At 38.6% G+C, this 25,230-nt stretch overlaps 1 protein-coding gene across 4 annotated transcripts; it reads right to left on the bottom strand.

Moving 5' to 3' along the window:
* Positions 1–584: 584 nt before the first annotated feature.
* On the bottom strand, positions 585–20,465 carry LOC139966382 (uncharacterized). Of its 4 annotated transcripts, none has more exons than XM_071969321.1 (10): positions 20,070–20,465; positions 19,018–19,166; positions 18,101–18,247; positions 17,184–17,330; positions 16,267–16,413; positions 15,350–15,496; positions 14,433–14,579; positions 13,273–13,385; positions 10,516–10,647; positions 585–1,559 (listed from the first exon to the last, which is right to left on the bottom strand). In XM_071969321.1, the coding sequence occupies exons 8-10, from the start codon at positions 13,382–13,384 to the stop codon at positions 1,537–1,539; spliced, it is 267 nt and encodes an 88-aa protein (XP_071825422.1). In that variant the 5' UTR covers position 13,385; positions 14,433–14,579; positions 15,350–15,496; positions 16,267–16,413; positions 17,184–17,330; positions 18,101–18,247; positions 19,018–19,166; positions 20,070–20,465; the 3' UTR covers positions 585–1,536. The 4 variants fall into 4 exon arrangements, 2 of the variants coding, with proteins under 2 accessions (XP_071825422.1, XP_071825421.1); XM_071969320.1 differs by having other exon boundaries at positions 10,548–10,647; XR_011792563.1 differs by lacking the exon at positions 10,516–10,647.
* Positions 20,466–25,230: the final 4,765 nt, after the last annotated feature.

Below are 25,230 nucleotides of genomic sequence, written 5' to 3'. Positions count from 1 at the left end.
CATTGTAGACTATGTTCAATACACTATGTAGTAATTTCAGCTACATTGATGGACAATTAGGGTGTTTCTCGGGGTTAAAACTCAGCTCCACCTCAGGGTAGCTCAGTAACGCGATTGATTTGGGAAAATTCCAAAATTCGATTTTTCACCAAATTGAATACATTTTGACGAAAAAATTGCGATAACTTATGACTATAATGGACACGTTTACTTATTGAAGGCTATGTTCACTACACTATGTAGTAATTTCAGCTACACTGATGGACAATTAGGGTGTTTCTCGGGGTTAAAACTCAGCTCCACCTCAGGGTAGCTCAGTAACGCGATTGATTTGGGAAAATTCCAAAATTCGATTTTTGACCAAATTTAATACATTTTGACGAAAAATTGCGATAACTTATGACTCTTATGGACACGTTTATTTTTTGTTTTTGGTAGACTGTGTTAAATACACTATGTAGTAATGTTAACCACATTTATGGATATTTTTGGTGTTTCTCGGGATTACAACTGTTTTTTATAATATTTTTTTTACAAAAACAAACAAAGAAAACAGCGATGAAGTATAATTTAACCAGAATATATCGTTATCAAAATGTATGTAACTTTCACTGTATTAATTCATCACCTTTCCACCATCCAAGAAATAAAAAATGACTGAAATTTCACAAATCAACAGTGCGAGAACGATACTGATTATAAAAAGTTGCAGAGACTATACCAAGTGGAATACGTGCACTAAACTCACCTCACTGCTTCTAATTTTTTCCGAGTTTCGTATTAAATGTTTCTTATTTTGAAAGGTTCGAAAATTTTTAATTCCGAGTCAGGTGTGTCAGTTCATCAGTTAAAGCTGTACATTTGCGAAATTGCCCTTCAGTAGTTGTACCATCCCCCCCCCCCCTCCCCCAACATTTCTGGAAATGTAACTTTGCCCTCTTTAAATACGTAAAATACAGCCAAACCAATGAGCAAAAGAAGATTCCTACATTCTGCAACAAAAAGATACCTTGACACCTTAAAGTAATATGGAACAGTTTTAATGCATACTTACCGACCACAACTCGATTAAATAATTTAATTTAATCGTAACCTGTTCCTGCTACTTTCAGGTAAGTAAAAATATTGCAACTGGATAGCCAACTATTAATACACCGTGTCACCTAAACCAGGACCATGCTCGAATTTTAAAACTATACACTGATTTGTGAGAATGACTGTTTCCAATAATCCATATTAAGTAACCACACATTGACAAGTAAACTCAAAGAACACCTGGCAGGCACAGTTAAAGTAAAATTTGATTCCAAATAGAAACCCAAACAAACAGTAGCTACTATCTACAACATTATGTTAGACATAGATATAAACTGTTGTAGACCGTGTGATTTAATCAGGGACCTGCTATTTCTAAATAGCAGGTCCCTGATTTATTTCCCAATTATGTTTAAGCTCTTCCTCCTGTGCAGTAGAAGATACAAGTTTGAAGGACTGTCAAATCAGTACTACATGCTAGCATGTGGTCCCTGTGGCCTGCTATGCTGACTGCAGGCAACCTCCTGCCAGTAGAAAATGAAAAAGACAGTTGACTGCAGAAGGAAAACCAAGGAAGTGGTGCCAATAAGACAAAATACAGGGACCATGTCAGAAATGTTTAATGCTAACACTAACACAGTAGCTATGTTGCACCAATTTACCTTTGCTTATGGAAGTACTGGCTTTTATAATAAAAAACTTCAAATCAAACAAAGCTTATTATAACTATGTGTGAAATTGAGATGTTGCCACATTGCAATGTGAAGAAGTATGTTGACATCCATTCAAGTTAACCAGAATGTAAAAATACATTGTGGTTTTGATGATATGGTTTGAGTATCTTCTTTAATGAATATGACACCTGAACTTGTACAGCATTGTGGTCATTGTGGTTAATGGCGAAACTTGTCGGCGGACGAATGTCCAATATTGAAGAAATCCAGTTCTCAACTTGATGATTTCCACTTCGGAGGTCTACTACTAATGAATGTCCAAGTTGTGCTTGCAGCTTATTTATCCTTGGATTCCTGTCCTTGGGTAACTCAGAGGCCACAATAAGAAGTGCTTGGACGGCTACACAACGATGGACGACTTTGAAGCCGGCAAACTTGTGACAAATCCACTAATATAAAGACAGCTATAACTCTACTGTCAAACTAAGTGAGTATTTACTCACACTGGAATTGTAGGATTCACTTGAGCGAGATGTTATAAAACTCCTTGAGCCAAGATGGTTAAACCAATCCAAAAGGTCACTTCACCTTTCCAGGAAATCCTCACCTAGTGTTCTAAAAATAGCACAGGGGATGTCCCCTTTGCAGCACTCCAATGTTCTAGCATGTTCAAATGTGTTCTGTGTTGAATGATCTAAATTATTCTCAAAAGTTCTAACTCTTCTAGAAGCTTCTCAACTTTTCCAAATATTCTACACACACCAGATATGCACACACACCAGGCATTTCTATACTATGATTCTTAGATTAATTTATAATATTCTAAAATATTGATTAATAATACAACTATTTGTTGCAAAAATCATACAAATTATTGAGATTACTTAGGGGTCTGTAACAATGTATTTACAATGACAGCTATATGATATATTTGAGCTTTAATGCAACTGACAGACTTCTTGTACTCAATATCCCCAACATGAAAGCTTATCCAAAGTTTATCTCTACAGTCCAAATAACAACCAGAGTCCAGACTATCATTGATTATGATGCTAAGCTCAGCTGACTGCACATACCTTCATCCTTGGCCAGTGGCGTACCCAGCAGGAGGCAGGGGGCAGAGTGCCCCGACAGAAATTTTTGGGGAACCGATGGTGAATATTCAAAGCGAGCAAAAAAAAAATTAAATATACTCTCTTTAGTTCATGAATGTAGGTAAAAAAATGTAAATAAAAGCACCACTTGGCATCTAAGCCCTTTTTGAAGAACAAAATTGTTCAACCCTTCCCCAACAACGGCGATCCACCACTATGTGCCTGAAAATGGGGACAGAAATTTAACTTTGTACTTTTTAGTACGCAACGTAGTTTAAACAAGAGCCCAAGGGCACCGTGGTTCCTTGCGTAGGGGTATATGACAATACACATAATATTATCAAGCAAGATTGGGCTCAAATAGTCCAAGTAATTGTGGTCCTACATGTACCAATAAAGTAACCAACACTATAGCCAACACTTGTGATCACAATTTGTGATCAGATTTTTTATCAAAAGGCACTTTTTAGTTCTAAATATGGCGTAGAAAATGTAAGAAATATAAGGTCACCTACAAGCGGGTCAACAGATATGATAACATTAGTGACCTCAGATCACATGACCGTTAAGTTTGAAAATGTTCCACCACCACATTCACAACTTGTCCCAAAATATCAACCGTGTCACACCTTGGCATTGGGATTTAATTGCACTAAATGTCTGAAAATTAACTTTGACCTCATGTAACTCAACACACAAAGGTCACCCGGAGGTCATGAACCAATTGATATTCTTGATCGGTGGGACGTGAATATAGCATCTGTAAAACTTCAAACATTTTTTTCATTGCCCATTTTCTCCCCCCAAAATAATAGTTTTTTAACATTTATTGACCTTTGTTGACCTTCGATCACATTACCGTTATGTTTGGAAACGATCCCTTACCCCATTCACAACGACTCCCAAAATATCAACCATGTCAGACCCTGTCAATGGGAGTTATTACTGTTTTTAATATATTGGTTTTTGGCATCTAACTGGCCTTTGGTGACCTTTGAGGGCAACAAAAACAATAGGGATCTTCCTCTTACTATGGGCTATCCACCAGTTTGATCATGATATATCATTTCCTTATTGAGATACCGTGTACACAAGCCAAGCATCACATACACACACACACACAGACATGTTTGTATTACATTCAGACCAAAGCCCCATTGTATTTTCCATTGTTCAAATCCACGTACCCTAACCTTAACAATACCCCATACAATAGAATTCTTCCGAGGACGTGGTGATTCTTTAGAAATCACAACCGAGGACCTGAAATTCTTTTGTTCAAGTCCTCGGTCAGATAGCAAAACAAACGCACACACACACACACTCACCTCCACAATAATATTGGGACCAGTAACTTGGTACGTTTTGCATCAACAATTGTTGGACCTGATTTGTGGGAACAGAATGTACACCTTATGTGTGGGACCTTAAAAACACACCTTTGTGGGACCAGTCCAAATATGTGAGACCACAAAAACACACCTAAGAAATATTATTTGTGGGACCAGACCAAATTGTGGGACCAAAAAACACACCTGAGAAACATTATTTGTGGGACCAGACCAAATTGTGGGCCCAAAAAAAACACCTGAGAAACATCATTTGTGGGACCAGACCAAATTGTGGGACCAAAAAAACACACCTGAGAGACAACATTTGTGGTCCAAATAAAGCATGTTTCAAACTAAATTTGTGGAATCACACCCAATATGTGGGACCACAAATCTTGCTGTTCCAACATGTCTGGGACCAAAAGCAGACCTTTCAAAAGGTTTGGGTACCAATCCCAAAATGCAGGACTAACTTCTTTGTGGGACGTACCATCTAATGAACAAAAATACCGAGTCTCTTTCTCTGAGAGAGAAATTAAAGGAGCTTTGGTAGTTGAAAGATAAATTATACATAAGTTTCTGTACTGTTCCCCCCCCCCCCCCCCCCCCCCCGCAAATCAGCAATAGATATTCATCCTGCAAAGATTTGCCCAAAAAAAACTGCCTCAGCAATAGCAATTTCCAACAGAAATTTCTCTAATCGGCAGAAAAAACAGTATATATATGAATTTTTCTTAAGTTGACGTCCCAGCTCAATGAGTTGGAGGAATACTGTACAGAAAGTAAGGAACACATTTATCTCTCATAACTACTTATCCTCCTTTAGCCATTAGTTGTCCTTATCTTTTAGTCTGCACTGCTTTTATTTTGATAAATTGACCAGAGTAATTCACTTTTCATTCAGTTTGAGTTTGAACTAATACCTTTTCATGCACAACAAACTTGGCATCAAGGTATTCTAATTCAAATTATTTCTCTGTTTAATTGATACATCAGAATAACTGCTGTTTGGTTAAAAGAACTTTTTAAGAAATAATGCTAAAGTTTTTTTCTATTAGTAGTGCCCAACAAGGATAGCAGCTTTATATGTATTCATACTGGGCAGAATCAACAATGTTGTCAGTTTGCACTAACATTTACAGTAGGCTCAAATGAGCACAGAAAATGTGGGACCAACCAACTATATATATATATATATATATATATATATATATATATATATATATATGTATATGTATATATATGTATATTTATTTATATATATATATATATATATATGTATATATATATATATATATATATATATATAAATATATATATATATATATATATATATATATATATATATATATAGTTAAAGATAATTCCTGGCCCAGCATATCCTGTTTTATATCCCCACAGAATTGTTTGAGAAATACTAAGTTTTTTTCGATTAGTAGTCCTCAATAAGGATAACAGCTTTTTATATATGTCATACTGGGCAGAAGCAACTGTGTTGTCTGTTACCCCTTTCATCTACAGTATAGGCTTCAATGAGCACAGAAAATGTGGGACCAACCTGCTGTTGGTTAAAAGGATAAATCATGGCTAACTTGCACTTCTTGTTCTATATCCCCACCGAATTGTTTTGCAATTAAAAATTTCCTTAGTTTTACTCGATTAGTATAGTGATAACAGGGGTTGCAGCTTTATATACTACATACAAGTTGAACGCATAGGTTTCTTGCTTTGCAAAAAGCAAGGAACCAAAATGGAAATGATAGCACCATTATGCATCTAAGACAGAAATTTGACCCCCCCCCTTCCCACACGAAAAACCTGGCTATACCCCTGTCCTTGGCAATGTTCTGACCAATTATGTTTCTAATTTTGTTGTATTACAGAACAAAATATGAAGCAAAGATAATGCATTAAGTCACCCATTATTGAAAAGTAAAGATACTCACTTTCGAGTGGCAAGTAAAACATTGTGTGGGTCAATTAATTTGTTGGATAGCCCATGGGGAAGTTTCTGATCATGACATACTGCATTTAACTTAGAGATGCATTCTCGCCCGAGCTTTTGGAATTTTTTCCCATGTTTTGCTAAGAAGCAACCGTTCATAGCAACAAAAGCGTGGACCATTTCGTGAATGATTACTTCGTACAACATAGTGTTATCAGGTATGTTGTTGCCATCAATTAGGATGAAATCAAAGCCGTCTGGATGATTTGCGTCTTTTACTGTTACACCAATAGTTTCATCCCGGGACTGGTGGAACTCCCATGTCCACTTTGCCAGCACTGCTATTTTATCACATGGATCAGGAAAAATATCTCCAAATGCAACACGGTTAATGTAACAATAAAAATCCTCAGCTATCTTCTGTTTCTCCTTCAGTACCCCACTTCGTTGTTTGATATTAATGAACTCTTGCTTTGTTTCTTCCATCTTTTGTCTTTTGGCAAGGGCATTATCTTCTTGCTTTTGTATCTTCCTCTTTCGACAAAATCTACAGATAAATTTCCCAACAGGCACAACCCCAACACATTCTTCATGAAACCATTCCATGCATATGAAACACTGCATCATAGTGTTGCCAACATCAGGGCCCCTACAAGTGCAGTAAATTTTTGCTACGATCCTCTTGTTGACCTTGGAAAGGTTGCTCCCTTTTTCTGCCCCTATTAATGTCATTCTCTCTTCTTGAAGGCATGTTTTCAGATCAGGGTACATTCTGGATTGAGAGAAGTTTAGAGTAGAAGGCTCAATATGGAGACACAGAGCAGAAGCAAATGCAAGGGCGTATACACCACAGGACCTAGAATCTTGTTGTTGAGTGACATCCATTACGAGAATAGTGATTTGTGGGTCCATAGACATCATCATTGAGGTGATCAGTTGAGTCATCGATAATGAGTACGCATTAGCTATCATGCTGTCATACAGCTTTACTTCTGATTTTCGGCATCCAATGGTTGACACAGTCACCCAATGGTTTGGTAGATGAATGATCTGTACAAACTCTCCTGGTTCGATGTCAAATCCTGATGATGATAGGGCTTTATATGGTGGTTGCAATCCCCCAACATATGGGAACTGAGCCTTTAGAAGAGATTGACCAGCTTCAATTATGGTATCTGTCAAACATTCCTGTCTTTCAAGAATCTCTAACTCCTGATTAGATAGATGCAATGATGGCACCCATAGATGACTGCGATTTGAAGATGGCTCATCTGGCTGACAGGTGAGGTCAATGATGGGTAAGTCTTTGCATTCCCCCTTTCTGGAATTTTTTCTTTCTTTGTGACCAGATAACATATCACTTCCTTGTAGCTCATCTGGGTGACATGTAAGGTCAATGACAGGTGGGTCTTTGCATTCATTACCTGAATCTTTGGTTTCCTTCTGACCAGATAAAAGATCACTTTGGTGGGGATTCAAATTTCTATCTGTTGAAGATGGTGTTGGAGGAAATCTTGATACAAAGGGACAGGAAGGGGAAATGTCTGAATGGTCCTCTAGGCTATCTCCATCATAATTCTCCTCAAATGATCCATGGACAGTCTTGCAAGAGGATATAGTGCTGGAAACTGTGATGTTTTCAGCTCTACCCTTGGTCTCACATTTTCCAAAGAGCATTGCCCTTCCAAAGATGTTTAGGTGTACACTGTATCCAGTTGCTGCTTCAACGTTAGCAATTTGTCTGCGATTGATGTCCTTGTTGTGCAAGTCCAGCAAGTTGCGAAACATGAATATGTGTCTTGCTGGCTTCATTTGGGTAAGAAAATTATTATTTCTATTGATCTGCTGGTGCAACTGCTCAACTACTTGTGTATTGATGAAACCATGTAGTTGAGGTACATTAGTGATCCGTCTTAGTATCTCACATTTTCTTGAGGAATTCTTTTCATGAAATCGATCATACAGACAATAGAACTCATTACATCCTGTGACAGGGTGCTGGTCATCTTCTGGTTGAAGGATGCAGAAATTATTGTGTAACCAGGGCATTTCCACCACTAATTCCTTTCTTTTGGCTAATTTCAGATTGGCCTCTGTTACCTCAGCTAACCGTCCATCATAGGGATTGAACATCTTCGGGAATCTCTTTTTTGCATGATTTGCTACCATGTGAGCCATATCAACCAGGACAATGTTAGGCATATGTTTCAGATTTGCAAGAAGGTCCACATAATCTCTTGGACTCTCAGCCCTGACAACAAATTTAATTGCATAAACAATGCCATGTGGACATACAAGACTTGCCCAACCTCCTGAGCTACCCCAAGCTTTCTTAAAAACTTTATGAAACTTGTTTTCATCTGATGAAATTGCATTTTGTATGTGTCTGATGATGTCTGCTTTGGCCATTTTAGATAAGCCAGTTATCCTGAGGCCCTGTCCAAGTTCTCTGACTGTTCTGGTTGTACTATTGTAGAGTAATTCAATGAGACGTTCTTCCGTCATGTTGTGTACCTCTTCTTCCAATTTACCTGTTGACCTTGAAACCTTTCTGTGCTCTGTATTGATAACCACAGATCCTCTCGAATTTGGGGCTATGTATGGTGCCCAGTTTTGGTATCCAGGAATGACAGGAAATGGATTTTCAGTGCCACTCTTGAGAAAACCACCTGCAACTTGATGCCTTACAACATTCTGCCAAACATTGACAACATCGCTTTCCGGGCTCATTTCTGGAAGCTCCATCTGGCTACTATCACAATGGAATGCGCCTTTCTTATCTAAATCCATTACAATCAGTGGAGGATAGTATCCACAACTAATGCAGGTGAAGTCATACGTCCGCTGACTCATACCTACAAAATGTAAATAGGCACCTATCACAGTCGAGGTATTAAGGTTGATGTTCATGGCTTTGTTAAAGCACTCTACCTGGCTGCCTATTGCAATATGGGAAGCTACACTACTCTCAAGGATATTAAGGACTTCATAAGTAATCAAGAATAGGTCATTGTAGTTGTGTATGCCATCAGTGACCTCCTAGTACCTGTACGGCAGATGGCATTGTTGACACAACTTCACATATGTTGATACTATGTTGATTCCGGAAATGGAAAATACTTTGGCTTTATTTGATACGAGTGTTGGCTTGGATAAAGGTATATGACACGAAAAGCATGTGGTCTCTGTGGGGACAAAATGATCTGGAATTTTCTTCCTTTTTTTCCAAGCTTCTGGTATGGGATGCTGAATTTTCTTCTGGTCAAGAAGATATTTTGTCATTTGTTTGATAACATCTCCTTTATCTGGAGGGTAAATCTCACTTTGCTTTACGGATGAAGTAAGTCTGTCCTCACAGATCTTTTGGTCTGTTTCATTGTTGCTGTCAAGGCCAGGAGCAAGTTCCGAAATATTGTAACCCCTCTGGGCAAGAAACCACAACACAATAGACTTGTGTAGGCAATTCTGTTTTCTTCTACAGCAAGAGCAGTCAATAGTATGGTGTGTCACATGAAATGAGACCACACACCTCTTCAATCGGCAGTAGTTATGTACAGTCCCATCAAATACAGAATAGTGCAAATAGATGTCACCTGTTGTTGATGGAAACTGAATGACTGCTTGACAGTTGTTTGCTTCAGCTTTAGCTCTGATGCTTTTTGCCCCCTTTATACTTGAATCAGAGATTAACTTGTGCTCTCCCTCACTGGACAGGGAATGTAAAATATCATCTTCCAGTACTACAACATCAGGTTCAGGTGCACATTTGGAAGCAATCTGCAAATGTCTGCATTCAAAAGACTTGTATCCAGATCGACTAGCAATTTCTGCAGTGTGTATGCATTCTGAAATTTCACATAACACTTCTTTGGTAACTGCATCACAGACTTTCTTTTGCACATGACAAGGAAAGTTCACCCCACTGTTTGTTTTTCTTACCATGTAAATTCCATTTTCACTGTCCACACATACTCCATATGCCTTTCTGTCTTCTCCATGCTGTTGTTCAATGTGCCTCTTAAGACTGCATTTTTGCAAAGTCCTCGAACACATTTCACAGGTGACTCTATCTTGTGTATTCCTGCTTATGCTGACTTCATTGGCATCATCCACTAAGTCGGTCTTTTGCTGGACTTTCTCTTTCTTCACATTCCTTTCCCTTGGGTTTCCTCTTTCTAGAACTTCCTCAGCGTTTCTCTTCTCTTCATGAAGCAATTCCTTGTCTTCTGATTTGTTAATGATGAGAAGTTTACAATAGCCTTGCTCTTTCCAGCATTTACTAACATGCTTCTCAAAATCAATTCTTCTCCGTAATGTTTTGTCACATATGAAACAATGGAAATGATGGAAACTTTCCGATGATTTACTAGGCAAATCTGAATGAGGAATTTTACATAACAAACATGTAACACCATTAAAATGTAAGTTTGATTTACTTTGTAAATGACTTTTCACGTGTCTCCTGTACCTGGATGGTGCCGAACAATTGAAACTGCACAAGGTACATCTCGTTGACATGGATTGACTTCTGTCCTGCTGAAAGTCATCTTCTCTGACAACAGTCGATGCTGTAAAAGAAAAATAGATCTCACATTGAAAATTGCTCAACCACTTTTGAAAGGGTGCTTCATGACATGTGACTTGCACACATGCATACAGTACATACATACACACATACATGCACACACATACATACATACAGATACATACATACACACACACATAATGACACACGGTACATACCGTGTGCATACTGTTATGTAATAATATAACAATCACCCTGTAATTTCAACTTGCCCTAGTTCCTATTATGTTATCTAGTACCATACCATAGCATATTAGTAACTCTCTTTGACAACTTAGAGAAGTCTGTTATGTATTTCTTTACAGCTATTACTCATTCGATTATGCTACGTACTGTGTAACAGTCGAAACTGTTGATGTTTAAGTTATCCCAGAAATTTCATCCAATCTGGCTTCTCTAATGAGTGTGATATTCAAGAAGAGTTCGGTAACCCTCTGATCAACTCAGAGTGAGGATCTGCCAATTGAGTGGTAGAGGTTATAGTCAGAGGATGGTCTAACTAGGTCCCCTCACCCTGAAAGAGTTTTTTGAAGATTTAGACCTTAGATTTTGACTGTTAAGTTAGCTAGTAGAAAGTTAAGTAAACTTATATCATAGTGAAGACAGCATTTTTCACATGGATAATTGTCAATAAATAAGAACTACTTGACTTTTAACTCCAGTGGAACTCTCTTCTTTCTGGCTTTTTCTTTTCCAGGAAACCCCTATATTTAAAGGACCGCAAATACCCCTAACATCCCTGCTATGTTACCATACTTGTGTCAGCGTACTGTACAGTATATATACAAACTTCACCTCAAGTGCACAATGCAAGTGGTAACTTCAATCTAATCACTCCTGGCACACTGAAGCATCAACATGCCCCCTGCGGTGTTTCTCATAGGAGCTGCCACAATCCGCCACACAACTACAAGTACAAGTTACCTCACAGGTGCATGTTTAAAGTCCTGGGAAGAGACAAGCAATCAAGTTTAGGTGTCTTACCCAAGGACACACAAACGCAATGACCATAACAGGACTCGACCACAGCCCATCTTCTTAACCACTTGGCCATCAATTTCAATATAAGAATTCAATATAAATATAAAACAAAATGTAGAAACTGTTCAAATTAGAAATACTCTGGTCTCATTGCTCCCGTCTCACATAATTCATCTGTGTTGTGTTTGATAAAATGTTGGAACATTGGCTAAATAAGTCCTGAAAAGAAAAGAAAAAACAAAAGCAGAAGAAGAAGGCAAACAAACCTTAAAGCTACTAACAAAACCAGAGCTTCATAAACATATGTTAGCACCCGATTTTCAAATGTCCAAAATTTCAAGAAAACAAATTTGGTACTATCTCCTTTATTGGAACTTATAGCAGAACTTTTCAAGTAGTGGGACTGTGTAGTACTTGACTACACTGAAGTGGGGAATCGAGCCTGTGTGAACAAAATCTTCTAGGGGTATGAATGATGGTTAAGGAGAGCAACACAAGTTGACTTTATGTTATTTATATCCAATTTTAGATTTTCTGTGGCAAAACCAATTTCCAACATTCCAATTCATTCAAGTTATAACACCTTTGCTTGCCCTGTTTATGCATATGAAGCATACAGTGAAGTGCACATAATCTGCCAATGGAATTGAACCACTTGTAGAAATTACTTCTACATCACCAGAACAGATTTTACTGCATCACTGAGTCAACATAAAAATTAAAAAGTTAGTGAACAAATTGAACTCATTAATATGTGTACTTAACCCATTTCAAATGTTTACAACAGGCTCAATAACACCTGCCATGGTATTCTTCCAAACTGACATGAAATGGATGTCATACAATTTTTTTCTTGTAACAGGTACTGCACTATCATCTACCTTGCTGACAGGTACAGTAGCAAAACATTACTGACGTGTTGACACTGAAATACCTGATTTCCAAATTATTGTCCTTTTGGCAATGTTTGAAAGAGTCATAACTAAGAACAAAACAACATTCATGGCCTGTATCTCTGTTTATGTTCAGATCAAGTTGTGTTGATAGTTCTGCAAGACATTCCCTACAGGCATGAACAAAAATATTCTGCTGCATTATGTTTGTAAACAGAAGGAATGCTTGTTTATGCTTTGATCCAAGTTCGGAATTTGCTCATACATTGTGAAATAGCCAAAATTTGGGGAAAGGAAACATGTATTTATTGGGACAGTGTGAGTGTCTACTGTCTTTCAGCACTGAGAGAGTTGATTTGGTTTCTAGTCTGTTTTTATATTCAAATGCATAATTGGACTTATAGACAATTGAAAGCAGTATATCAACACCAGGGTGAGAGTGGCATCAAATTTAAATTGTTGTAAATTATGGGTGATGCAAGCTCAAGGCAATTAACACATTGTGGAGGTATTTTATTGCTAGTGTTACCAGCTTTTGACCAGGATTGGCATCCTTTTTTCTCATGTCAGAAGAAAAAACTGGTAAAAAAACACAGTAATAGTAAAACAGAATAGTGCAACAGTTAAATAACTAAAAACAACACAACAGTCGATAACAAAAGTAACACAAATAGTAAAATGTGGCTATACCAATTGAAAACTGTAGCTTGCAACTATACAGCACTGTACAGTACCTTGGTAGACTGGTGGAGGATGGAGATGATGGCATCGATAATGCCAGTACAACACTGCTGCTGATGGATACTCATCTCCACAGACATGACACTTGGAAACGTCTTCTGCCATTCTGAAATACAATTAGGGCCACTAATACATAAAACTGAAGGAAATATATTGCAGCTGCAAACAGATGCAGAGAAACAAATCCATTGTAAAAGACGTCCTGAGGAAAGATATACAACAATTTCTTAGTGTAATATGTTAACACTTTCTCAAAGGGTTTCAAATTAGGAGTGTTCAAATAAGGCTATTGACCAAACCATTTCACAGGTAGAAAGTAAAGCCAATGAATTGAATACATTATTTGGACTTTAGTTAGGAAACCACATAGTCAGTCGTATAGTGTTCAAGGCAATCTGTTTGTGACTCAAAATTGTGGCGATGATTCAAAATTAGGTGAAAGTTGTATAGTGTGCCCTGTATAGTGTGCCCCCAGCTGCTACAGTAGCTTTAATAATGAAGCCTTCAGTACAATTGATGTGAGATAATTAAAGTCACCGGTTTAACAACATCACCGTTAGCAGGCTCACTCCTGATTGCCAAAGTACAAACAGCAAACTATATCATCATCCCAACTGTTGGAGAGTACAGGTAGTTTACAACATCAACACTAGTGATAATTACATGAACTTGACTTACTGGAGTTGATCATTGAGAACTGATACCATACAGAAATGACAAATTAACTACTTTTACTTTACAACACTTAAAATCATGACGTGTAAACAAATCTCACCACTCCTCCCAGGCATATCGATCCTGACAATACACATCATAAAGGCCTAGAGGCTAGAGTAAGAACCCTCAGCTCCATCACTTACTTAGTGTCAGTGCAGTAGGGTGCGTCGGTGTGAGCAATAACAGATACCGATAAACAGCTGACCAAAATCAGTTATTATCGGATATATACCAGAAGAAACACTTGCCGATTGCCGATACATACACAACTGTACTATCAAACACTTAGTATGCATCGCATGGACACTATTCTAGCCTACAATTGTGTTTGCAGTTAAATGACGATATTCCCATCTATGCTCTTTCTTTTGCAGCATTTTATTTACTAAAACTTTGATCAAAAAGAAAAGAAAGTACAAAAATCAGTGTTGCTTACCTCCTTCAATACAACGCGAATGTACAGTTACAGTACACTCCACTGTGAGGCCAGCCCAGTCCAACCACAAGCTGTATGTTATTGTAGTACTGTAGTTGACTGTGGCATATAACTGGTGTGGGAGAGCAAGTGACAATAGTTACCAAGCTAGAAAAGAAATGAAAGAGACTTTATCGGTAGAACCATTTGGCAGGAAACTGTACTTGCGGTACGGTTACTACTATATAGTGTGCCCCCAGCTGCTACAGTAGCTTTAATAATGAAGCCTTCAGTACAATTGATGTGAGATAATTAAAGTCACCGGTTTAACAACATCACCGTTAGCAGGCTCACTCCTGATTGCCAAAGTACAAACAGCAAACTATATCATCATCCCAACTGTTGGAGAGTACAGGTAGTTTACAACATCAACACTAGTGATAATTACATGAACTTGACTTACTGGAGTTGATCATTGAGAACTGATACCATACAGAAATGACAAATTAACTACTTTTACTTTACAACACTTAAAATCATGACGTGTAAACAAATCTCACCACTCCTCCCAGGCATATCGATCCTGACAATACACATCATAAAGGCCTAGAGGCTAGAGTAAGAACCCTCAGCTCCATCACTTACTTAGTGTCAGTGCAGTAGGGTGCGTCGGTGTGAGCAATAACAGATACCGATAAACAGCTGACCAAAATCAGTTATTATCGGATATATACCAGAAGAAACACTTGCCGATTGCCGATACATACACAACTGTACTATCAAACACTTAGTATGCATCGCATGGACACTATTCTAGCCTACAATTGTGTTTGCAGTTAAATGACGATATTCCCATCTATGCTCTTTCTTTTGCAGCATTTTATTTACTAAAACTTTGATCAAAAAGAAAAGAAAGTACAAAAATCAGTGTTGCTTACCTCCTTCAATACAACGCGAATGTACAGTTACAGTACACTCCACTGTGAGGCCAGCCCAGTCCAACCACAAGCTGTATGTTATTGTAGTACTGTAGTTGACTGTGGCATATAACTGGTGTGGGAGAGCAAGTGACAATAGTTACCAAGCTAGAAAAGAAATGAAAGAGACTTTATCGGTAGAACCATTTGGCAGGAAACTGTACTTGCGGTACGGTTACTACTATATAGTGTGCCCCCAGCTGCTACAGTAGCTTTAATAATGAAGCCTTCAGTACAATTGATGTGAGATAATTAAAGTCACCGGTTTAACAACATCACCGTTAGCAGGCTCACTCCTGATTGCCAAAGTACAAACAGCAAACTATATCATCATCCCAACTGTTGGAGAGTACAGGTAGTTTACAACATCAACACTAGTGATAATTACATGAACTTGACTTACTGGAGTTGATCATTGAGAACTGATACCATACAGAAATGACAAATTAACTACTTTTACTTTACAACACTTAAAATCATGACGTGTAAACAAATCTCACCACTCCTCCCAGGCATATCGATCCTGACAATACACATCATAAAGGCCTAGAGGCTAGAGTAAGAACCCTCAGCTCCATCACTTACTTAGTGTCAGTGCAGTAGGGTGCGTCGGTGTGAGCAATAACAGATACCGATAAACAGCTGACCAAAATCAGTTATTATCGGATATATACCAGAAGAAACACTTGCCGATTGCCGATACATACACAACTGTACTATCAAACACTTAGTATGCATCGCATGGACACTATTCTAGCCTACAATTGTGTTTGCAGTTAAATGACGATATTCCCATCTATGCTCTTTCTTTTGCAGCATTTTATTTACTAAAACTTTGATCAAAAAGAAAAGAAAGTACAAAAATCAGTGTTGCTTACCTCCTTCAATACAACGCGAATGTACAGTTACAGTACACTCCACTGTGAGGCCAGCCCAGTCCAACCACAAGCTGTATGTTATTGTAGTACTGTAGTTGACTGTGGCATATAACTGGTGTGGGAGAGCAAGTGACAATAGTTACCAAGCTAGAAAAGAAATGAAAGAGACTTTATCGGTAGAACCATTTGGCAGGAAACTGTACTTGCGGTACGGTTACTACTATATAGTGTGCCCCCAGCTGCTACAGTAGCTTTAATAATGAAGCCTTCAGTACAATTGATGTGAGATAATTAAAGTCACCGGTTTAACAACATCACCGTTAGCAGGCTCACTCCTGATTGCCAAAGTACAAACAGCAAACTATATCATCATCCCAACTGTTGGAGAGTACAGGTAGTTTACAACATCAACACTAGTGATAATTACATGAACTTGACTTACTGGAGTTGATCATTGAGAACTGATACCATACAGAAATGACAAATTAACTACTTTTACTTTACAACACTTAAAATCATGACGTGTAAACAAATCTCACCACTCCTCCCAGGCATATCGATCCTGACAATACACATCATAAAGGCCTAGAGGCTAGAGTAAGAACCCTCAGCTCCATCACTTACTTAGTGTCAGTGCAGTAGGGTGCGTCGGTGTGAGCAATAACAGATACCGATAAACAGCTGACCAAAATCAGTTATTATCGGATATATACCAGAAGAAACACTTGCCGATTGCCGATACATACACAACTGTACTATCAAACACTTAGTATGCATCGCATGGACACTATTCTAGCCTACAATTGTGTTTGCAGTTAAATGACGATATTCCCATCTATGCTCTTTCTTTTGCAGCATTTTATTTACTAAAACTTTGATCAAAAAGAAAAGAAAGTACAAAAATCAGTGTTGCTTACCTCCTTCAATACAACGCGAATGTACAGTTACAGTACACTCCACTGTGAGGCCAGCCCAGTCCAACCACAAGCTGTATGTTATTGTAGTACTGTAGTTGACTGTGGCATATAACTGGTGTGGGAGAGCAAGTGACAATAGTTACCAAGCTAGAAAAGAAATGAAAGAGACTTTATCGGTAGAACCATTTGGCAGGAAACTGTACTTGCGGTACGGTTACTACTATATAGTGTGCCCCCAGCTGCTACAGTAGCTTTAATAATGAAGCCTTCAGTACAATTGATGTGAGATAATTAAAGTCACCGGTTTAACAACATCACCGTTAGCAGGCTCACTCCTGATTGCCAAAGTACAAACAGCAAACTATATCATCATCCCAACTGTTGGAGAGTACAGGTAGTTTACAACATCAACACTAGTGATAATTACATGAACTTGACTTACTGGAGTTGATCATTGAGAACTGATACCATACAGAAATGACAAATTAACTACTTTTACTTTACAACACTTAAAATCATGACGTGTAAACAAATCTCACCACTCCTCCCAGGCATATCGATCCTGACAATACACATCATAAAGGCCTAGAGGCTAGAGTAAGAACCCTCAGCTCCATCACTTACTTAGTGTCAGTGCAGTAGGGTGCGTCGGTGTGAGCAATAACAGATACCGATAAACAGCTGACCAAAATCAGTTATTATCGGATATATACCAGAAGAAACACTTGCCGATTGCCGATACATACACAACTGTACTATCAAACACTTAGTATGCATCGCATGGACACTATTCTAGCCTACAATTGTGTTTGCAGTTAAATGACGATATTCCCATCTATGCTCTTTCTTTTGCAGCATTTTATTTACTAAAACTTTGATCAAAAAGAAAAGAAAGTACAAAAATCAGTGTTGCTTACCTCCTTCAATACAACGCGAATGTACAGTTACAGTACACTCCACTGTGAGGCCAGCCCAGTCCAACCACAAGCTGTATGTTATTGTAGTACTGTAGTTGACTGTGGCATATAACTGGTGTGGGAGAGCAAGTGACAATAGTTACCAAGCTAGAAAAGAAATGAAAGAGACTTTATCGGTAGAACCATTTGGCAGGAAACTGTACTTGCGGTACGGTTACTACTATATAGTGTGCCCCCAGCTGCTACAGTAGCTTTAATAATGAAGCCTTCAGTACAATTGATGTGAGATAATTAAAGTCACCGGTTTAACAACATCACCGTTAGCAGGCTCACTCCTGATTGCCAAAGTACAAACAGCAAACTATATCATCATCCCAACTGTTGGAGAGTACAGGTAGTTTACAACATCAACACTAGTGATAATTACATGAACTTGACTTACTGGAGTTGATCATTGAGAACTGATACCATACAGAAATGACAAATTAACTACTTTTACTTTACAACACTTAAAATCATGACGTGTAAACAAATCTCACCACTCCTCCCAGGCATATCGATCCTGACAATACACATCATAAAGGCCTAGAGGCTAGAGTAAGAACCCTCAGCTCCATCACTTACTTAGTGTCAGTGCAGTAGGGTGCGTCGGTGTGAGCAATAACAGATACCGATAAACAGCTGACCAAAATCAGTTATTATCGGATATATACCAGAAGAAACACTTGCCGATTGCCGATACATACACAACTGTACTATCAAACACTTAGTATGCATCGCATGGACACTATTCTAGCCTACAATTGTGTTTGCAGTTAAATGACGATATTCCCATCTATGCTCTTTCTTTTGCAGCATTTTATTTACTAAAACTTTGATCAAAAAGAAAAGAAAGTACAAAAATCAGTGTTGCTTACCTCCTTCAATACAACGCGAATGTACAGTTACAGTACACCTCACTGTGAGGCCAGCCCAGTCCAACCACAAGCTGTATGTTATTGTAGTACTGTAGTTGACTGTGGCATATATAATTGGTGTGGGAGAGCAAGTGACAATAGTTACCAAGCTAGAAAAGAAATGAAAGAGACTTTATCGGTAGAACCATTTGGCAGGAAACTGTACTTGCGGTACGGTTACTACTATGATGAAGTTCTAAAGTAATTAGTCATAGCACAGTGTGGATATTATTATACAACTTCGTAACTTGGGAATGAAATTATTATGATAAGTAGCGTGTGTAAATGTAACCCATCCGTGATCGTGATTGGCCGAGTAGGCTTAAACCATTTTTGAAGGTGAAAACGGAAGAAATACATCATTGTTCTCCTTCATTAACTTTTGTTCGGTATAGTACACACAACAGGTGCAGGAAGAATGTGCAGCAAGAATGTTAATACTTCCTGACTACGGGGGTGGTACAGTAAGTTATACACTATAAACAGTTGCAGCAGGAATATACTCGAACTCAGGGGTACTAATGGGTCATTATCTTTAATTCAGTATTATTTTTTACCAGTATTCAAGGTTTATTTTGGATGTACTTGGTATTTCGATATCTTCGTTAATGGCAGATTTCAATACCGTTGGTGTGGATATCAAAGAAAAAGGGTTTATTGGATATATCGATTTACCGACGCACCCTAGCCTACAGTGAAGTCACGAGTATTTATTATTATTTGATTGACAAATGTGATGCTCTGTGTTAAACATCTTTGCTGTGGGCATAGGCCTACGCAGTCATCGTACGACAATTATTTACCATATCATAACCCACTACAAGTACATAACCTAGTGATACTGTACTAGGCCCATACTAGTAGTAATACTCATAGTTTGCTATTTCATATAAACGTAAACTACGTACAATCTCAATCGCAGTGACAGCCTAGCTTACCTAAGGCTAAAGTAAAGACTGTTACACTGATGGCAAATAACTGAATTTAACGACGTTTTGCCTTGTAGCACCTACCTGCAATAAGTGATATCAGACGTTTTTACATAAAGGAATACAATGTTGTCCCAGTCCAGTTTTCATAGAATAAAAGTGAAATTACTTGACAGTTAGTCGTCGCAAGAATGTTGTTTTATAGCAGACGGCTGTACGCGCGAGCCACATTGATAGAAGGGGGAATATGAATATGTATCGTTGAGGCGTTACTATTATATCTAAGCCAATGGACATTAACAAGGAGATTTGATCGACATTTCAAGCTACCCTCAGCTGGAGAAAAGGCGGGGTCTATATAGAAATAGGTGGAGCCGCAGACTACCCTCAGCTGGAGTAAAAAACCAAAATACATAAGCGTCAACCCCGTGCAAGATATGAATAATTCAGTGCACTGAGGTGGAGCTGGTGCTACAACCCCTGATCTGTTCGCGTACAAACGAATCTTAGGGCAGTAGATTTAATATGTAGCAGAGATTTAATATGCAACACATGACTTGGTGATGTCACTAATCATCCTTTGCGATGTCACTAATCATCTTATTGCAGAGAATGCCATAGATTTAATTTGTAGCAGAGATTTAATATGCAACACATGACTTGGTGATGTCACCAATCATCATTTGCGAGATGGACACGTACCAGTCTATTGCAGATCTGTACTGATGTAGAATTTCTTGACGTAATCCTAGATCTAGGCACTGGCACCTTCCAGCCATATAGAAAACCCAATGTACAACCAAAGGCGTAGGAGGCGGGGGCTGGGGGAAAGCTGCATCCCCAACCAAATTTGTTGGTGAAAATTCGGGCAATATGTTGAGAATGTTTCGGGCACCTACTGAAAGAAAAAGTAATTTGCAATGTGTTTTTCAATGGTTAAACTTATAATATTATTATTGTAACGACTTCCCCAATAATTCTAATCAATATGGAAGGGTAATAGCAAATGATTGTATGTTATTGGCATGTTATGTAATAACCGATGAATGCCTAAATGATATGCACATTAACATGTTGGACGCGCGCGCGGAGCGCGCGAAACAATTTGGTTATATTTTTCGGGCAAGTCGTTACAGCCCCCCCCCCCCAAATCAAATTAGGCCTAAGTGAACAAACCGTATACAGCACTCCAACAATATGGAACAGCATCCCCAAGTCATCGGGAATATGATCTGCTCCCCATCTTCAATCTTGAACCCCGGCGGCAATTCGGTCATGAAGCCGACCAACCAAGGCAAAGAATACTTGAGAATATTATTTGCTGACGACACAAATATTTTCTTCGATTCCCAAAATCTATTCTCATCACATAGAACTGTTTCTACTGAACTAACTAAATTTTCCAGCTGGTTCGCAGCAAACAAATTATCTCTTAATATAGAAAAAAAACTAATTATATGGTGTTTAATGCTGGTCACTCATTCAGATGGGATCACAATATTACCATGAATGATAAAATTATTAATCGGGTTAACACTACTAAGTTCTTGGGTGTACACATAGACAATAAACTTTCGTGGCGTGATCATATATCAGCAGTCTGTAACAGAGTGGCTAGAAATACTGGTATTATATGCAAATTAAAACATTATTTACCTCCAAATATACTCAGAACACTCTATATAACTCTGATTTTACCCCAATTAACTTATTGCACGACTATTTGGTCAGGAACCTATTCTACAATTCTTAATCACCTATGTGTCCTCCAGAAGAGAGTTATCCGCCATATTTCACATGCTGCACCACGTGATCATACTAGCCCATTATTCAAAAGATTAAATTTATTAAAGCTAAATGATATTATAAGAGTCCAGCTTGCAACATTTGCATATAAAGCATGGAATGGATTGCTACCCGAGGCTTTTAAAGATTTTATATATAGTAATTAGACTAATCCACAACCATCAAACACGCCATTGTAATCACGCACATGTTTTATCCCAACGAAGTACTTTAAGTTATTTTAACCCTCGTATTCGTGCTATAAAAACGTGGAATAATCTCCAGGATAATGTTAAGAATAAGCCTTCTTACTCTGTATTCAAAAGGAATCTCCAAACTGTAATTATTTGTCACTATTGATGGATTTATTCTTGTGTGTGTTTGTGATTAAGATCATTATAAAGATTGTTAGGATTGTTTATTAACATTATTAATTTCAATTAGCGTCAATACGATTATTTCATCATTGTAGATGCTACTATTAACATTTCTTTATCTATTCTTAAGTTTTTCTTTTTTTTTTCTTTTGGGGAGTCTCCTACTTTGTTGAGCCTTGCAGGCTTTATAGGAGACTTCCCGTCACACTGTAAATTGTGATGAAACAAATAAATATACAAATATACAAATACTGACCGTCTTGCCCTGTGTGGTCGTGGCGGGCGGCTCCCCGTGGCCGCGCAGCGGCTATGTGCATTGCGTTAGCGGAGTCCGCCCTTGAGTCTTATATCCTGCTCTATGCCTAAGGGAAAGTGGCCAAATCTAGTCTGCGCCCGGTGGAGCCACAACTGCACAATGGCCCCTTTACACTTTGTGCACACATCGTAAAATTGGCTCCCTAAGCCCTGCAGAAGTCCTATGCAGAATGGGGGGGGGGGCGGGGGAGCTTAAAGATATGCATGAGTAACTCTCCGAAGCAACTCGGACGATCCTGGCACCAGCGTTGCTACGTTCTTGTTCTGCAGACAAAATTTTGGCTGAAAATGCCTCCCAGATCGTTGGAAAGGCACTTCCCAGGCCTTGTAAGGTGCATCTTAGCATTTTCTCTTTTGAAAATACTAGCGATATCATAAAAACATTAAAAAAATGTTTCAAAAATATGCTCAAGGGGGGGGGGTGGGCGGCTGCCCCCTTCGCCCCCCGGCTATGCGCCTGCTAAATAATGAGAAAATTGTTTGTTTTGTTTCATTTCGGTCTAATTATTTTCATGTTCACATATTAATTATACTGAACCCGATCGAATTTCCACCCCAGTCGCACTCACAAAGAAAACAAAAAGGAAAGAAGAAGGAATAGAAAATGTATGCCTAGAATTCGCAATATCGACCTTATATGATACATAATTACTACCACGTTTATACTGTAAATTCCTCTACAATTAAGTCACGTAAAACAAAGCACAAAGAGATTAATAATTAATATGACACACATTTCAGACAGCAAATTTAATATCGAGATTGTCTGTTTTACTTTTATTTGTTTATTTATTTACATCTTTGTTGTAATGGCATCTAATAGGAAGAAAACAAATTTCGAATTTCCGGAAGTTAATATCGTATGTCCAACTCTCTGCGTGGAACCGTTTTACTCAGCAGATTTGGGCTTATGTTAGCATTTTTCCCATTTATGGAATGGTTACACGAAACTGAGACTTTTCGAGAAAAAGGGAAAAAACAAGACCTGTTTGAAGGTAGCAGCCATTAAGAGCAGCCACTTACAGCAGACAATAGTGCATCAACCCGAGGGGCGACTCCCTGCATCAACGTTACGCGCATACTACGTGCATACTTTCAAAAGCCAAAAATGGCACCACAAGAGATATGAGATATTGTTCTTTCATGTGATATACTTCTGGAATGGAATGGTGGACGATTTCTGCATCCATAGTTAACTTCAACTTGTGACCTTACCAAAACTTGTGGAGAAAGGCGTAAATTGCGGCAATTTTTATACCAAATTTTTATTTTCCCCCTCAAATGTCTAAACAATTAATTTATTAGAATATGCATCAGGCACGATAGGTAAAATGACGAAGTTAAGATATTCCTCTTACACGTCCGTGGTATAAAAAAAGTCCGAGTCAGTAACACTCTGCTTTATTGAACGATGGCTACACTCCGTTCGATCCTAGTGGGAAGGGGATGCAAATGAGAACCGAATTAGCTTGAAACGCGCGGTAAAGGTATTATTATTTCAAAATCGATTTATTTAGTTATCGACCTATAGTTGAGATGTCCGGTTAGCACCACATGAAAGTAGAAAGCTTGGTTCCTCTTTCACGTGGTATATCTAGTCCAGGGGCGGCGATTTGTTTCAAATATTGGGGGAGGGGGGGGGGGACATTTGCTTGGGTGCAGGCGCGTAGCCTACTACATCCCCAAAATTGTTCGCGCGCTTCGTGATATTTTGGTATATATACCAAATTTCATTACGGATGCGGTCCGAGGCTCATGGGCGCAGATCAGTCTTGGATAATGGTGGGGATGCGTATCTGTTCTCTAATACTATCTAAGCGGAGCGAGACCATTGGTTCGCGCGTCAACGTACAAGAATTTTTTTATGCAAATATACCTCCCAGATCGCTGGAAATAACACTTCCCAGACCAATAATGCTCCAAAACCTCCTTAAATTTGAGATCTCATGGCTTAGAAATTTAAGTTGGGGGAAACACATGGGCGTCTGCAGAAAAAAATCAGGGGACAAATAATCCAAGTATAGACTTTTGTATACGATGGGCCTGGGTCCTCTCCCAGAAACAATTATAGACTGCCGCAAATGCGATTTCCTTCCAAAATTTAACATCTGTGGATAAATGTAATAAAGTGAGAGCTGCTGCATGTCATTTGCACAATGCTTGATCAAACTGCTCCAAAGTTCAATACAGGGAAATTTGCAATGCAGCGTTTGGTCAAAACAAATTGGTGGTGACATGTCCCCACCACTGAAAAGGTTGATGGGGACGCGTCCCGCTGTCCCCACCAGGATCTGCGCCCATGGTCCGTCTAGCTAATTCATTTCGAAAATAAGTGAAAACTACTCTCGGTGAAATTCTGTGTCGTTTTGTGGTGATATTTAGTAACAAATTGTGACACGGTTAGACATGCGCGTAGCGAGGAATTTGCCAAGGGAGGCTTGTAGGCAAACTATCTAAGCGTAACGCCACCATGAGATGGCGTGAAGCGTAAAAGAAAATTTTGGCGGAAAATGCCTCCCAAATTGCTGGAAATGGCACTTCCCAGGCCTTGTAAGTTGCATCTAAGCATTTTCTTTTTTGAAATTACTAACGATATCATAAAACATATGCTCTTATAGCCACAGAAGAAAAACTATGCCACCAAATATTGGGGGGGGGGGATATTAGATACTATATCCCCCCACCTAAAATATTGGGGGGACAAGTTCCCCCCGTCCCCCCCCCCCCCCCATGATCGCCGCCCATGCTACTATCTGTAACAAAACCGA

This window comes from Apostichopus japonicus, chromosome 4 (genome assembly GCF_037975245.1).
Source record: "Apostichopus japonicus isolate 1M-3 chromosome 4, ASM3797524v1, whole genome shotgun sequence".
NCBI lineage: Eukaryota > Metazoa > Echinodermata > Holothuroidea > Aspidochirotida > Stichopodidae > Apostichopus > Apostichopus japonicus.
The sequence above is the reverse complement of the archived record's forward strand: the minus strand, read 5'-3'. Positions and strand labels throughout refer to the sequence as shown.

Excerpts from the sequence above, each read along its gene's own strand:
- LOC139966382 (XM_071969320.1), bottom strand. The coding sequence starts at position 13,384 with ATGGCAGAAGACGTTTCCAAGTGTCATGTCTGTGGAGATGAGTATCCA. Across the intron at positions 10,648-13,272 it reads TCCTCCACCAGTCTACCAAG|CATCGACTGTTGTCAGAGAA; the intron begins GTACTGTACAGT and ends TTTCTTTTACAG. Across the intron at positions 1,560-10,547 it reads AATTGTTCGGCACCATCCAG|GAGGTTGCCTGCAGTCAGCA; the intron begins GTACAGGAGACA and ends TTCTACTGGCAG.